Below are 18141 nucleotides of genomic sequence, written 5' to 3' on the forward strand. Positions count from 1 at the left end.
GTGCGGTTTTGGTCGTACGAACAGTCATGAATTAAACAAATAAATTGCTGTTCATGGACACGGTTACATAACTCCGTCATATTCGTATGAATAAGCGTCCATGAACATCAATTAATTCGTTTAATTCATACGAATTAAGAATTTACACGATCAAATTTCGTATGCATTCTAGTGCAATGTAATAGCTATCGTACATCTCATTTTTACCAATAACTTTTAATCTTTAATTCTAATTATTATTCTACGGTGAATCAGTGGTAGAATGCTTACCTCTGTTGCATAGGGTCATATAAATTTGTGGTACACAACATCGTGTCCGCGGGTAATCTCATCTACTCCCACTTTCTCATTCCATCAATTCGTCCATTATCATTCACTTGCTTTTAGTCGTCGTGCCACAAGGCATAATCGTGGGACGTTAAACTGAAAGATTTAATTTTCTAATTATTATTCTATCTTTTTCATTATTCATTTTACATATGAAGGGTAAGGGGAAAAAACAAAGAATGTCCATGTGTGTTCTTTATCGGGTGCTGTGTCCTATCTGTTGGCAGTAGCGGTTCGTGGTCTGTAGAAATACCGGTTGCAATGTTGCAATATCAAAGGTATGTAGTTACGCGCAAGTGTTCCCCTCCCCCCAGCATTCTTGAGTCTTATCCAAAAAATATTCAGGAAATATGAAGAGGAAAGTCCTTATAAGCTCCATTCTTTTGTTCATTCTTTCTTTTTTCTTTTCTTTTAAAAAAGAAAATTATTCTTCTTTTGTTCTCTTTCTTTCTTTCTTTCTTTTTTCTTTTTCATAAAACAAAAAAGAAAATTCTTTTTCTTTTGTTCATTCTCCTTCTCCCTATTTCTTTTTGTTTTTTTTTTCTAATCAGTAAACAAAAAGGAGAATTATTCTTCTTTTGTTCATTAAAGAAAAGAAAAAGAGAAAATTCTTTTGTTCATTCTTTCTTTTTTCTTTTCTTTTTCAAAAAGAAAATTATTCTTTTGTTCTCTTTCTTTTTTCTTTTTCATAAAACAAAAAGAATTTTTTTTTTCTTTTGTTCATTCTGTTTCTCCCTATTTCTTTTTCGTCTCTTTTTTTTCTAAACAGTAAACAGAAAGGAAAATTATTAATTTTTTGTTCATTTTCTCTCTCTCTCAGAAAAAAAAAAAGTAATTCAACGACTGACTGTACTACTTCTAGTTTCAGTATTGATCCCGTAGAGTACAAATGATAAGAGAGCATTTTTAATTATTTTTTTCTTTCTTTCTTTTGGTAATGGATTCAGCATCAGAAGAATAAGTATACTGAAGACTATTTCGAAAAGAAGAGATACGATTATTGGACGCATTATGAGTTACGAAGCAATCACGCTAGTAGCTGTGAAATTAATGTCAAAATGAAAAATACTTAGACGAAGACCACAATTAAGATATATCGACCAAATAGTACAAGATATAGGGAAGAAATTGTACGGTGGAAATAAAAAATCTCACTCATATATTAGAGGGAAGAGGACAATGCTGCATCAGACCAATTCGAAAGATTGCTGACCTGAAAAGAAGTCTTAAGAGTCGTTGAAAGCAGAGGCGATAGATCTAGACTGCTCTATTTTCGGTTTCATTAGTGCATCTCTTTAGTTTTAAACGGCGTGACAAACATCTTTGCATTTGAAGGCGGCGCTCCAAGTTCCCTTTAAATGCTGCTAGCAAATGAGAGGCCAGCGATATTGCCACGTTTATTTTATACACATCCACGTCTATCCCCTGTCACTTGATCGCGCTGTAGTTTGTCTGCTTAGCCATAGCCACACCCCTTTACCACTTGGCAACGTCACGCCAGAGCTTGCGCTTTATTCGTTTAGCTGAAATGCCAAGAAGTTTTAACAATGCGACAAAACAAAGCTAATTTGTTTTTAATCAATGAAAAAGAAGTACTCCTTAAAGCAAAAGAATTCTCTGTCGCCTCTTAACGTTATTCGAAAACTATTTAAAAAAAGTAATCAGAGGAATCTTATAATCTCTAACAATCTTTTTAATACTTGGAAAATAATATTGATGAATAAACAGTAATGGCCATCTCAGTTCATTTTAATGACCATTTCACTAAAGTAACTAATTAACTCAATGGGCTATGAAACCCCAAGATTCAATGCCGCGTCCACAAAAGCTCTCAATTGACTTCTATCCTTAGCCAAGTGGATCCAGTTTTTACTTTGTATTCCTATTTCTGCAAAATCCATCTTAACGTTGTCCTCCCACCTACGCGTAGGTCTTTCTAATGGATGTTTTCCGATTGGATTTTCACTCAAAACTTCGAAAGCGTCCCTACGTTCTTTCATTCTGGCTACATAACCTGCCCACTTAGCCTCCTACATTTGATAACCCTAATAATGTTTCGTAAACGGTATAAATTATGTAGTTCCTCGTTATGAAGTTTCCGCCATTCCCCATTTCTGTACCTCTTGAGTCCGAATATTCGTCTGAAGATTTTATTCTCAAATCTTTCAGTCTACATTCTTCTCTTAAAGTAAACGACCATGTTTCGCAACCATGCAGCACAACAGGCATAATTATCGTTTTATATATTCACTCCAAACTAAATATTGCAATAAGCATTGTGTTACAGGGCTGTGTACCCATAAGAGATTAGTCGAAGTTGGGGACAGAAGACATCAAAAGACAAAATTTAAATAATTAAAAAATGAAAGTAGTTAAAGATCAGTCTCACATGTTTTTCCAATACACAATACTTACATTTAAAAAGAAAATAACTTATGCTTTTGCTCTCTCGTGGCGGTGCCACAGAATTTTCAATGTGAACGTAGCATTAGAAAGCAGTTGGGAACAATTTGGATTAATAGGTAGTGAACTCTGGTTAAGATCGCAGCAAATAACGGTGATTGGAATCGGTGATGGGGGGACCGTTATTTGACTTTGAGAAACCCTGTTCTGAACTAAGCCAGTCCAACTAAAATGAAATCGATTAATCCGTATTGAAGGTTGAAAGTGTTAGGAAGGTTAAGTGCCATGCTAGTCGTAGATTTGAAAGAGAAGAAAATATGTTGTTAATATATTGTTGTCCATGTACGTATCTGGAGATGTTATTAGTAGTGTATGTCAGTGTATCTTAGTGTGGTTGCAGATAAGAATTTTCTGACTTAGAGTCCTTGGACTAAGGCTGTCCAACAGAATACGTGCTAGTACAGTAGTGCTTTATACTTTGAAGATTGGTGAGATATTGAGTGAGAAGATAAGCGATTTGAAAGAAAAGGGTTTCAATTTCTAAAAACCTGGGGCCGCGGTGGCTCAGTGGTAGAGCGTTCACTTCTGGTGCTTGGGATCCCGGGTTCGATCCCAGCCCCCGCTAAGTGAACTTTGTAGTGGACAAACACCGTGCGCGTGGGTTTTCTCGGGGTTCTCCCGTTTCCTCCCACTTTCTTCATTCCACCATTTCATACATTACTCATCATCACCGTCTCCTTTAGCCTAACCGGCATAATCGTGAGACGTTAAACTCAAAGATTTCATTTTCAATTTCTAAAAACCTGTCTTTATGTGTAGATTTGCCTTTTGTTAATTCTTAAAGCTTACAAAGATGTCTCACGTTGCAGATGTTACCATTAACCAGTCTTTGTAAAGCAACTAAGAACCGACTGTAGCTTTCTATGTGCTCTAACGCCAGGAAAATTAAATTACTTTCTATTGCATATTTTGCTAGGCCTACAGAACAAGCAAAACACTTACTGCGGATTCATTAGCAGTCCTCCCTTCCATGATAATTCTGTATTCATAATAGATAACTGGTAGCTTTTATCAGTTATCAATTATGGTCAGTCATGTTAGTTTGATCCCAGAACTGTTCACTGAACTTAAATCCTCCTGAAACAAATAAAATATATGTGCTTTAATGACCATGCATGAGTATTGCGTAAAATAATTGAAGTAAACTACAACCATATGGACGTGCGGGATGAAAACTTTCGTGAGAATTTTCCGCTCATGACGAAACACACATTTTCTTTCTTTTTAAGAATCACTCTCATTGATTGGGGGTTTCAGATTAGTCAAGAAGAAGTGGTAAATTAAACCACAGCTTAGTAGTTTATGCATACCGAAAAGTTAAGTGAGTTGATTTACCGATCTACAATAACTTCACGAATTATAGCAGAATATTTTATGCGCAGATTGTATTATAATTAAAGATGCAAAAGAACCGACTTTTATGTATTTTTTTTTCATAGAAAGATGACTTTTTAAAAAAAGAATATAAGAGAACTTTAGCCTTTTTTTGGTGTAATTCTGCTCAGTCGCCGCCTTTGTTGCCCTGTAGTAGATTCTAAAATTAAGGAAGCGTCTGTACAACATACAGTACTTGTAGCCTGGGTTCGATTCCCGGTCGGAGCGCATCTGGTTTAGATCCGACGTTAAGCTGTGTGTCTACGTCTCCTACAGCCTTAATACTGAGAAGAACGCGAAACTTCAATCAACTAAGTACTTGTGAGTTATATAGTAAGTCCGCTGCCATCTTGATTGGTTTTCAAACTGGCATTACATACTTGCCAATAAGTGTAAGTTATTGAACCCGACTAACCATTGATGTCATTTTGATTGCTTAAGCTATCTTATGAATGCCTGAAAGTTATACAGTTCGGGAAAACTTCTCTATTAATTTTATATAATATTCTGCTTGAAGATCCAAATGCGAATTTAGTCTGCAGAATCAAATAAATGAACTGCTATTTTAGGTATTTTACGCTCTTTTGGGTATTTCGTAATATAAACACGGTTGCAAAAATTACTTTATCCACAGAGTCTCTTCCTTTCATGGTATTTCGTGTCAATATGTTTGAAATAGAACCTTGGTAACAGTGTAAAAATAGCTTGTTCCTTCTCCAGTTTCAAAGTCCTCTATCAATGCTGTATAGAGATTTATTCAGTCTATTCTCCCACGTAAAATATTGCTTTAACTCCTGAAATGTGTTCGTACATTAACTGTAAATAATAAATCCTTGGTACGAAATCTAACCATTATATTTTCAGTACATTTAGTACTAACACTATTAATCTTTACTTCAACGCTTTTGTCGTTGAAGAAAGCTCTGTTAATTGTACAAACAGTTTGTTGAAACTAAATTCCGTGCTTCCACCAACCAAATCATCATGACTAGCCGTTACTTTTTGAACGAAGTCGTTGGGCTGACATAAGAGTCACGGAGCACAATAGAATCGGTCGCCAGACGGTAACAGGTATTTCATTCAATCGGTCACCGTGATGCTTGTGCGTAGAACGGGAAAGGCCGGTAATATATCTGAGTTTAATAGGGGCTAGATTGTAAGGGCAAGACTAGTGGGGTCGAGCATCTCGAAAACAGCGGGACTTGTCAGGTGTTTACAAGTTGCCGTGATTAGTGTCTTGCAAAATTGGGAAAAAAAGACGTGAGTGGACAGCACCTTATTAAATATGTCGGACGTCGTAGACTGTCGAGTTTGATAAAGCAAGCTATGGCACAATGAACAGCAGACTTCAACCGTGAACGAAGTACGAGTGTCTCTGAGTCATCGTATACTGTAAGATAAATCGGCCTCCGCAGCCAACCTCCAACATGTGTAACAATGTTAACGTCACGTATCTTTGATTACGATTTGAATGGGTACATGACCATCGTCAAAGGACCACCGAGCAATGGCACAGCCTTGCATGGTGCGATGAATCACAATATTGCCTTAATCACATCGATGGGCGGTTCAGAATCCGTCGCCTACGTGCGCAATAGGGCGATGTCAGGCCGGTGGTGGCTCCATTATTGTTATTTGAGGAACCTTCACATGGTCATCCATAGCCAGTAGTGCGTGTGGACGTTAACGGCTCCAAGCAATTGGTAGGTCATTGTTGATCTACATTCATTCATGTCGACCATATTTTGCATCTGGTGAGGGGGGTCTCTGGTTCGATCCCTAGCCAAGTAAGTTTGTAATGGACAGAATCATGTCCGGGTTTTCTCGGGGTACTTCCGTTTCCTTCTATATTCTCATTCCACCAATTCTTCCATCATCATTCACTGACGTTGAACTGAAATACTTCTGACCATGTTTCGGCTGGCAATAACATGTTTCAGTAGGACAACACTCCTGGTCACAAGGCCAGTGCTGTGCTGCAGTGGTTCGTGCAATGCAGTAGTGAATTTCAATTGCTGCAGTGGCCTTTAAACTCGCCCGATCTTAACCCAATTCAACACCTTTGGAATGTCATTGAACGTCAGATCCGATCTCATCGCAGAATTTACAGGAATTAAGTAACTAGTGCGTGCAGATGTAGTGCGCCATGACTACAGCCACCTACCAATTGCTTATTGCTTCCATTCCAAACCACATTCTTGATCTTCTGCGATCCAAAGGCAGATGTACTAGATATTAGATAGGTCTTAATGTTTTGACTGGTGAGTGTACAAAATATGAAAAGAGAAGTGGACCAAACTGCTATTTCTTCAATAATTAAAAAAAAAAAAATCCAGACAAAATAGCAGTGGAAAATATTTGTTTTCATTTTCTTTTTCGAAAAAAAAAAATCTCAAATTCTTGTATTTCTAATTATAACTACTATTCGTGTATGGTACACACTATCCTGGATTGCAGGAGCGTCATTTCAGACTTCGCTTAAGGGGGGCAAGAGCATCACCGACATAAGATTTTCACGTTTCGTATTAGTAAGTTAGTAGACATTCCATTAAATTATATGCATTCCTCAAACTCTTGGGGGGGGGGGAAGTTGCCCCTTCCTGCCCCCCTAAATGACGCTGCTGCTGGATTGTAATATGGCAACTAAAACTCACTAGCCATATAGATCTTTTATTATTATTATTATTATTATTATTATTATTATTATTATTATTATTATTTTATTTATTTATTTATTTATTTATTTATTGAAGAGTAGAATACTGTAAGATCAAAGCTTCCTTTTCAGTTTTCCGTTTATTAAATTCTACAGAAATAGGTTCAATATTCCGGATACCTCGAATTAATTGAAATATATAGAATAAAATATGAACATTTTTTTTTTTAAATAAAAGTAGGCTTAGAAAAGAAAAAAAAGTTTATATGCCCCACTATTATTCACCGAGGTTAAGGGAAAAAGATGATGGTAACAGTGGAGTTATGTAAGTGGGAAGAAGCGAGAGGAGAACCCACGCATACGGTGAATCGAATCAGGGACCCCACACGCAAAGGTGAGAACTCTACCACTGAACCATCAATACCAGGAGTGGAGCAAGGTGAATCATCGGAGTCAGTGCATGTAACTGACGTATACTGCGGTTATAAAAATATAAAAGCTTACGTAATGAGTCACAATCCTCAATCTATTCCGAAACAGTCTTAATCCTTAATCTATTTAGTCCGAGTTGAAATAGTCTCTCATTAGCAACAGAAGAAATTTGAAAGTATTGTACAAACATAAATATAATATTTTTATTTCTTAAATTCTAGTGTCTAATATTTATTGATTTAGTCGAACAAGTCTACATAGTTTACAGAATTCCCAAACACAACAGCAACTCCCCCCCCCCCAAAAAAAAATATATATATATAGTAGAAATGTGAGAACCTGTATATAAAAGAGGAATATTAATGTTTCAACTACTAGATTCGCCAGTGGAAAAAGACAGAAGGCTCCATCGAAACTGTTTTGAATTAATTAAATGAACTTCTGAATGTTTCTTATTTATAACTAGTTGTCTGTACATGACGAATTGGTAGCTTTTGCTGCTTTTCAGTTCTTCTTCTTTTTTTCTTTTTTTTTTCACATTCAGTTTATACCTTACTATCTTATATCTTATTTTATTCCAGTCGCAAGGAACATAAGTTTCTGAAATATTCAAGTTCTACCTTATTTTATTGTAGGTCATATGAGCACGGATTTTCTGTTAAGCCCTATGATAACAACACCGATTGTGAAGGAATGGTTTTATGAAGTCGTCCTTACTGGAATTAGCATTGGTGGAAAAGAAGTCGATCTTCCCTGTAAGGAGTTTAATTTTGACAAAACTATCGTAGATAGTGGAACTACAAACCTCAGGTTACCCAAAAAGGTAATTGTAATATAATATTTTAAGGTTTTTATGTTGCTTACGCATTTATATATCATGTATTGCATTGGTTTAATGTTGTTTTTCTTGATAATTTCACTTTCTTTAATCTGCAGGCATCCGTAGAAGCAAATTGATCCTTGAAGATAGACCGAGTTAGTCCTTCACATTCACGTTCTGTTTTTTTTTTTTTTTTTTTTTTTTTTTTTTTTTTTTTTTTTTTTTTTTTTTTTTTTTTATCGTCATCCCTGTATTAATGGGTATCGCTTTTAAATAATACAAAAGAGTGGAAGGTGACTACTGACCAGGACTCAAACCGGGACTTCCGAAACATTGTGCCTATGCGCTAATCACTAAGCCACGCAGTCCGCTTCCCAGAACAGCCACACATTCTCAAGAGTCGGTGCTCTCACCTCGGACCACATTGCTTGCACCGCAGACTCCTGCTGTGATTGGACAATCCTGTGTCCATATACCGAGCACCTTATGACGGTTGTGATTTCATAGATACTATTGAAAGGGGGAAACAAAACGATTTTTTACACACCAGAGCCTCCATAGGTGCGAATTCTATAACACACAAAGAGTGGAAAAGGGATTACCTGGACCGAGACTCGAACCTGGTACCTCCGACATACCGTACCGATGCGTTAACCACTACGTCACTCAATCCGTTTCCTGCTTTTAAATGTTCACTGCAAAATTATACAAGCTTTACAGATTTTCAAAAAACAAAACAAGTTCAGTAAAAAATGTTGACAGGAATACCAAGTGGATATCGGTCCCTCTGTGGTCTAACCTCTCGTATAAATTATAGATAGTGGCAAGAAAATATGGATTTAATATAGCACTCAAACCTCCCATGAAATTAGAAAATAATTTAGGTTACAAGAGCTACTATATGGATAATCTTAGCGTGTCAGAGTGTCAGACACATATTTAGTGGAGTGTTATTGTAACGAAATTTATGTAGGTATGACCAAAAGAAACGTGACAATTAGAATAAAAGACTCAAGAAACTAAGCTCTCGTAATTTCAGGTCTATCGAAGCATTTGGCAGCCTCAAAGCTTACCATTAAAAGGTAAAAGCACTTCATAAACGTCATCGCAAATAGAGACAGCTACCAGGGTGTCTATCGATCACGAAAGTCATAGCTTTTGGGTCACGATTTTTTTTTTTTTTTTTTTAATCTGTACAAATATAAGTATAGACTGGAAAATTTTGTGCTATAAAACGTTAATATTCGCCACCAAAAATGTTTATGGTCGGCTTTAGACGCTACCAAATCGCAAGGAAAGTACGCTTCTACCGCGTGCATGAAAATTCGGCCCAAGTCGCACCCAAATTCGCTCTTGAGAATGTTACTAAATTTATTGGTTTGGTAAAGAAAAGATCACGAAATTTTGGAACTTCATTTTGGAATTTTAGTAGACACTCTGGTTACGTATAAATCGTATTTCATTAAGACAAAGGTGTCAGAATTAAATCTTGATCAAGGATCTCTAGATAAAAGTTGGAATTATTAACATGGAAACGCTATAAGGTTTGCTTAAGAAACGATTAATATTGAAAATGCACCAATTTTCTTATCTCATCATTTACTGAAAAAATCTTTTCAGTAGTTTTTCATAATAACAAGAAAGAGAAATTCACAAGGGACTAGCTACTGTGATTCATAATGGTGTGAATAAATAATTGTTATTTTTCATAAGTGATTGCTAGCACTGTTTTTGTACATTTTTCGTATTGTGCAACAAGTGTCTGAGAATTAATTTTCATTAATACACGGGAGAAGACAAAAAAGGAAAGAAAAATCGATCGTTCACACTCATTCGATCGTACTTCGTTTGAATTCACAACTCGATCTGCCTTCAAGGATTAGTGTTCCTCTAAGGATCCTTCCAGATTAAAGGAAGCGGAATTATCGGGGAAAATAACATTAAATCAACGCAAGGTATGTAAAAACTTTTATTTTCTATATAATTGTAATAATTGTAATATAGTTGTGGCTATTTTATTATTTGCTTAAAAATTAAAAATCTTCTCATGATTTATAATTGTATACATATAAACATTCTACTTCGTTGGGTGCACATGTGCATCAATTGATAACAGATATTGTGGAGTTCATATTGGAGTCAACGAAATTTGTAAATAAAGTAATAAGACTGGAATGAGAACTCATGAATTAGCAAAATTTTGCATCTTCCCCTCCCCTCTCCATAGCGCGCACGCAGCCTCAGTGTGTATGACGAGTCTGTCGTGTTAACAGGTGAAGTGAGAGAGCTCGTGTTGTGAAATAAGTTGTTGTGCGGTACCACAAAAATCAGTGAACACAGTTACGAGCAACTGTGTGCCATCAGATTTTGTTTCAAACTTGGACATAACGTAACCGAGACACAGCACAAAAAATCAAACAAGCCTACGGCGATGCTGCCTTGTCGCAACTCCAGGTATTTAATTGGTTTAAGGCATTTGCCGAAGGCTAGGAATCAGTGGAAGATGATTCCCGATTTGGAAAGCCAGTAAGCCCAGAAATGATGTAAATGTGAAACGAATTCAAGACTTTTGGGGACAGACCGTCGGGTAACTGTCAGAGTAATAGCAGAAGAACTGAATTTTACCTATACGACCGTCCATCAGATTTTAAGCAACGAAGTGGGAGTGAGAAAACTGTACGAAACTGGAACCAAAAAGTCTCACCCCTGAACGAGAAAGAGAACTGACAAGACATGTCCGTGATCTTTCTTTCAAAGTGGATTAAAAAAAAAAAAAAAAAAAAAAAAAAAAAAAAAAAAAAAATCACATGTTATGACTTGAATATTTGAGTACGATCCGAAAACCAAATGACAAAGTGCAGAGTTGCACACATCCAGCTCACCACTACTGAAAAACGCGAATGGACAAGTCAAGAATCAGAATAAGACTGACTTGTTTTATTGAGAGACGAGGCATTGTTCGAGCTTCTTCATGGCTAAGCGGTTAGCGTACGCACCTTTGGCGTGGGAGACCCGGGTTCGATTCCACTGGGAGTTCATGTAGTTCGGATTCCACGTTAATCAGTAGGTCCCGTCTCATATAACCTCGCTGCTGAAAGGGACGTTAAAGTCAAAATCAACTCAACGAGGCATTGTTCATATAGAGTTCGTGCCTCAAGGACTGACGATTACTAGTTATTTTTAGTTCCTGAAGGGCTTCGAAAACGGATAACTTACATGTAACGAGATAAAGTGCTGCATCACGACAATGCTCATAGTCACACTGTGCCTGCGGAGTTTTTGACACGAAAATCATCTCTATCGTTCTTCAATCTCCATTCGCCTGACTTGAGTCTCTGTAACTTCTTCTGTTTCCAATTGTGAAAACACATCTCAAAGACCATTACTATGGGACAATGGAAAACATCGACGTGGTTATTGCAGGCTATTAGGTGAAGGCTTTCTCAGTTCCAGTATTGTTATAAAGATTGCAAATAACGTCTCCAACGCTGAATGGCTTCCCAAGAGAACTGGATTGAAGGCAGCACAGAGTACCATTGTAGATATAAATAAAGGTGAATTTGAAAAAAAAAAAATCTTATTACTTTGTATATACAGAGCTCGCGTTGAGCGACGAAACATTTGGAAGAACGAAAAACACCATATGGGCTATTTCCACAAACGATGGACTGTCTGTTATCTGGTGCTAGCAGATTGTCGTTGTTTTTATTTAAAGTATTACTTCCTACTATTTTCTCTTGTACAACGAAACGCGGGGTTTTCAGTCTTACGTGTTACAGCACCCATATGTACGTTGCTTGTGAAAGAACATCTGTAGAATGAAGGAATTTGTCTGTAGTGAATATTTTATAAAATAATGTTTGCTCGTTTTTTTTTTATATATATATTAAAATTACAAAATAGGTCATAATAACTATGACACACAAAACGTGACACACGAGAGAGTACGTTGTTTGAGAGTAAAGTTTGTTGGGCGCAAAATGCCTTAAAGAAAGAAAAAAAAAACTCATGGAAGGAGTACGTCACAGCTTTATAACGGCCCGAATTACAGACTTTAAAATTCAGAGTTGCCATGTAAATATTATTATAATTGCAAAATTAAGTAATCCATTTGTTAATTATAAAATGTTATTAAAAAAAAAATCCCTATATGTGTGATATACAAATTACTGATTAGTTGAAAACAACATTTAGTTTTTAATGGATTTCAAATTGAAGTCAAATTCTCGTTTATTTATGTAATATGTAAAATTATTAATGCTTAATTTCATTTTATATTTGTTAGAGTAATGCTTTATTCAAATACCCTTGCATTTCATTTTATCGTACTTAAATACAAATTTGTGTTTTATGTGAATATATGATCCACAACACAAAATGTCGTTAATTCCATTAATTTGGACAAGGCTGTAAGTCTTAAACACAAATGAAATATAGTTTGTTTGTTAGTTGAAATTTACGGTCTCTGCTCAGCACCGAGACCATATGAGACATAGAACTACCGTCTGAAATGAAATCCGAATCGTAGTATAATGTGTTCAAATTTTTAATGTGCTTCTATCGAGTATCGAGCCTGGAACCACTTGCACCAAAGACGCATATGCTAGCCACTAGATCGACGATGAGGGCATGGAATTTCATTCAAATAATGTTAATAACTGAAGGAAGAACATGTAAAACATCCTCATTGTAGAAATACTCTGGGATAAACAGATTTAAAATGTTCATAGTATTCTACATTAGTTTCGTACTTTTGCAAATTGAAAAAAAAAAATGGTATTACTTTTTAGCAACGTTACCTTGTTTAAGAAACTCCATGCTTGCTGGTTAATTTACATAAATATGCTGCGAAATACCTAAGCGGTAAACGTGTCTTTTGTCCTTTGACTTGGCTATGGAATGCCGTTGTTATGATTTTCAATACAAACAATAGTTTTTTTCATTGTAGCTAATCTTTTCGATTATGGCCTTTGTTATTGTGTAACAATCAAAACTGCTTGTATAAAATAGAGCTAGCACTAAATTTCCAAAGTAAAGAGTTAGTGCACTAAACATTTTTGCTTCCATTTCTCAAATTAAACCATGTTATGTTGCAACTATTTGTTTATTTCTTCGCCCTATCAGTAGAACACCTTTTCTGGGTTCTTTAGAAAGAAGCGGATTATGCTATATTATAGGGTTAACAATGAAATATGTATTCAAAAATTTCAGAAAATCATTATAGCATTTTCAAGAAAATTATCTGAAGAAAATACATTCCACAGTTAAATTAATCCCTATCTAAAATTTGAGAAAAATGGATTATGCATTATATTAGAGTTACTAATGAAATATTTGTTTTTGTAATATAAAGTATTAGTTAAGAGCTGTTTTCGAGAAAATTGCTAGTTTTGATTTTCATTTACTAGTAAACTACCCTTACATTCTGGCGTACAAAGAAAAATCAAAAAGTCGCACATTCTGGAGAATATTGTAGTATTCTCCTTGTATAGCGGTAGGTAGAGTTTTAGTAGAGCAACTTACAATCCGAAATCGTTTGCCACTATAGATTTTTTATTGTAAAATTCAGTATAAACATTATTCTGCAAGTATAATACAATAATGTAAATTCTGTAATATAAGGTAGGTATAGCGTCCCTTCGACGCGAACTACTTGTGAAGGTTTAGGATACTCGCTGCTCTACTGCAAGCAGAGAGGAGTTAGATTCCCGACAAGGCTCCACTTCAAGCCAGGCCAGATTGTGATTAGGATTCTCTCGCTGCTCTACTGCAAGCAGAAAGAGAAGTCTCCCACAAGGCTCCACCGCAAGCCAGGAGGAGAGGGAACCATTAACTCCACTGCAAACTAAAGTTTTGGTTTAGGGTAGGTACATCCTAGGCTCCACTGCAAACCAAGAAAGGGGATTTGACCAGTCACAGACTGGTGACTGTCCATGGAATTCTCTCCGTTATATAGGCGCTATGGGAGGCTGCGGCGCTGCTCGTCCCTCATTGTCATATGATTGTAGGGGTCGTTGATGTTTCCATCGTCTGCAATTTGTAGTACTCCAACGTAAGGCCGCCGCAATCGTAAAGTAGGGGCCGCTGTGGCTCAGTGGTAGAGCGTTCACCTCTGGTGCTAGGGGTCTCGGGTTCAAACCCTGCTCCCGCCAAGTGAACTTTGTGGTGGACAAACACCGTGTGTGTGGGTTTTCTCGGGGTTCTCCCGTTTCCTCCCACTTTCTTCATTCCACCATTTCATTCATTACTCATCATCACCGTCTCCTTTAGCCTAACCGGCATAACCGTGGGACGTAAAACTCAATTTCATTTCATTTTTCCATCGTAAAGTACACGTGGTTTTTGTTTATAAATAGGAGCACATGTAGAATGTTTTGTAAACACAATCACATGTTCGGTGTTTATAAACTTAAGCACATGGTATATTACAATATTATTATTATCTCAGTGTTCTAAATTTTGTCGTGAGACTGTTAAAGTTATCAATGTTTTATTCTGAGGTGCTAATTGAAATTTCAATGCTGTTATTAGTGGACGGCATGATTACTTGTGTCGTATTCACTATTCCTAATTGTTTCACGTATCAAATGCACCTAATATTTAATGTTAGGTTTAATATACAACCTCCTGAATAAGGTTCCTACACATTTATTACTTACTGGAAAAGTATTCACAACTCTTTCAGTATTACCAGAGTGTCCCATAAGTTTCCTTCCATACTATGTGGAAAATGAAAACGCAAGAGAATGGTGTAGAAGAGATTTTACTCTGCAAAGTACAAACCATTGAGATTTATAGTGGATACACTTATTTCCACCAAATTGTGAATGCCTTGTGCATACCACTCCGAGTCGAAAAACATATAAACCCTACACCACACATCCTCCGTATTGGCGAATGTTTTATCACAAAGGAAGCGCCCTATTGTACGGAACAAGTAGTAATTTTAAGGCGCTAAGTCAGGACTGTATGGTGGATGTGGTAACAGTTCAATAGTTTCAAAGTTACGGAATTTTTCTTGGATAACACGAGACCTATGGCAGGGAGCATTGTTTTTCTGCACCATGAAATGTTTGTAGAAATCCTTAGAGCTCAACGTTTATAGAAATTCTTTCAAAACCAGTACTTAAAGTGAGGTGTCCTCTTTTTCCTTGCGTGAAATTTGGTAACCCCGGATATTAAGTCGTGCATAAACTACTCCCTCACTCTGTACTACATCGACCATTTATATTTAAAATAATCAACTTATCAAAATCAATAACTATAATCAATAGTGTATCTTCCTGACAGCATAGGTCATATTCATTCACCTTAAGACACTTTCTGGTAGCATTCCACAAACCATATGACATCTCCACATTGTAACAACCATTTAATAGATATATTGGTCAATGTGACTTCAATCTCTGTACGTAAGAATCAACAGATAAACAGAATCCAAAACATTTTGTAGGCATATAAGGTCATGTAATTATGTAAATACGTCAAAATCTTGAGTTTATCTATATTCTTGTTCAAGATCACAAGACTTCACTTTACTCCTGTCGTAGAAATAAAATAAATAAATAGATTACTTCTTTGTGAAGTATTCCTTCCTGCTTCCAGAGAAGTGACACCATATTATAGGATTGTTAACCAAATATTTATTATGAATTGGAATCAAAATCGTTTTCGAAAAAATGTAACTACGTTTTTTTCAGTAAACTACCTTGAACTTTTGTGATAGAAAAAAAATATACATCCCCCTTCCCCCATTGTAAAAGCCTTATAAAAACGTTAATTTTAAATTTTGGTACGAATATGTTGAATGATGTAGCCTCTTCACGTGTATATGCACAGTCAGAAACAATATTAAGTATAGGTTGGAGCTATCATTTCTTACAACTCAAACCTATACTTAATATTGTTTCTGACTGTATAACAAAACTGAAGGACACCCAAAAAATCGCTTCCTCGGTATAGCGGCCAGGAAACATTAAATCTCTTGAAATCTCGGTATTATTCACTTTAAACACATTATTTTTTCACTTTATTCGACTTTTCTGCTCTACTATCATCATTCCTCAGAGTAGAAATGCAAGGTTTTCTGCTTTCGTACAGGCAAAAATTAAAAAGATCCAAAGGAGAACCATAACTTCTGATAAGACAAGAAGAATTAAAAAAAAAAAAAAAAAAAAAACATTTTGATTAAATTGGATACAAAGTAATAATTTTAAAGAATTTTAGAAGGATTTTAACTTGAATTCGATCCATTAAAAACCTTTGATCTGTACTAATACATGAAAAACACGAAGAAGGAAAAGAATAAGCCAAATCGTAAATTTGACTTTCTTACTATTTTTGCTATTACCTCATTTCACTAGCTCGTTTGTGCTTCGTCGTAAAGTAAGATTTTGTTGTTGTTGTAAGTTTCAAGTTTGTAACAAAATCACGATGAACTCTTACGTATAGTTTTCTGAAGAATATTCATAGGAAACAATGAGTAAAAACACTGCTGCTAATAATAATAATAACAGCCTTTTTTTTTCCTCCTAAGAGTAAATTCTAAGACAAGCCAAGAGAAATTGACGTAAATTAAGGAAAATGTAGGAAGGATGTTAAAGTTCTTATCTACTTGTTAGGAAATCGTATCTGTCGTCCATTCGTATCCTCAAAATTAAACTCATCTTGATAAAGAAGTGTTATTTTAAATTTATTGTTTACGTTTAAAAATCGAGGCAAGAAAGCCGATTTGTGTATAAAACTATTTTGAGATATATTTAAAAATTGTTTATAGTTAATTTATGTATATAAGAACTTAAGTTTATCTACCATAATTTTTATTTAAGGTATTTAATGCTGTAGTGGACTTACTGGAGACGTCGACGAATCTGGAGTTGTCTACTAGGGGCAGCGTTCCTGTAATATCGAAAGAGTTTTGGACAGTCCAGAAAATGCTTTGCCCTCAGGGCGAATTCCCGTTTGAATTGTTTCCTAACATCAATCTAACATTAGCGGAAACGGATCATTCAGTCTTTACTTTGGAAATTGTGCCACAGGTAAACTCAGCTGTCATTAATTTCAGTGTTTAGATTGTGTTAGTTTATAATACAGTCAGGCAGGGTTAGCTGGTTTAAACCAAGACAAGAAAAATGTTCGCAAAATCTTGATGAACACATATTTGTGGGTTATCACGTTTCACTCCCGTATATTATTCCTATTATATTCAGACCTAAATTCCCCATTCATTACTCATATTATACTACAAAAGCAACTTTTTTTTTATAAGTTTATGATATATATATATATGGTTATGCAAATTGCAATCAAAGAAGAATTCTAAATATTTTTTCGTTTTATTAATGTTTACTATTGATAAAATACATCGAAATGCCGTACGTTTTTTGGGGGGGAGAGGGTCATGCAAACCCCACGAGAGGCATTTATTGAAATCAGAAGTATCTTTGATATCTATTTATGTATAAATGGGTCAGAGCAAAAGTGGTCTCAAATAATGTTTATTCACTTCTCTTACTGATATGCAAATTAAGTTGTTGTATTCCTTTAACTTGGACTAATAAAAGTCGTAGTGAACTAACCTGGACTAAATTAGTTCTTCTGCAGTATTTTGAAACTGTCCATATGTAATTCCGTATAATGGTTTCACTTGTGCAACTGTTTATCTTTTTGTCGTTCTGAAATGACTCTTGACAATTATATTAACAAGTATGGAAAGATCAGTACAACGTATTTTTATCAGGAGTCCTTCGTGAGTGAGTCGGCAGACGTATCGCATTTGTGGCCAGTTAGTTTCGGTTTCGAGTTCAAATTAAGGACAATTCCTCTCGGATGTAAACCGAGAAGCGGTTTGGATTTTTCTTTAAGCTTATGTGACCCCTTCCAGCATAACCCGGTTGTTGCATAATAACACCAAGGGGAAACAAACTAATTTCTGTCCATATCTAATATAAATACATAGAGTAAATTATTTAAACCAAAATACCTTTTTTTTTGGGAGGGGGGGGGGTCAATAAAAACCATGGTTTTTGCCAACCCTGCAGTCAGGTACTTCAAATGCATATCAGTTTCC

The 18141-nt window shown here is 35.7% G+C and overlaps 1 protein-coding gene across 2 annotated transcripts in view; it reads left to right on the top strand.

The window, feature by feature from the left end:
• LOC145681120 (beta-secretase-like) overlaps window positions 1–18141 on the top strand; it is a 76124-nt gene that overhangs the window by 30643 nt on the left and 27340 nt on the right. For both annotated transcript variants that reach the window (XM_081752546.1, XM_081752545.1), the window contains exons 6-7: window positions 7888–8075; window positions 16901–17110. In XM_081752546.1, coding sequence (XP_081608672.1) covers window positions 7888–8075; window positions 16901–17110 — 398 coding nt within the window. The remainder of the gene's footprint in view (window positions 1–7887; window positions 8076–16900; window positions 17111–18141) is intronic.

Source organism: Thermobia domestica, chromosome 3 (genome assembly GCF_964235325.1).
Source record: "Thermobia domestica chromosome 3, izTheDome1.hap1.1, whole genome shotgun sequence".
Classification (NCBI taxonomy): Eukaryota; Metazoa; Arthropoda; class Insecta; order Zygentoma; family Lepismatidae; genus Thermobia; species Thermobia domestica.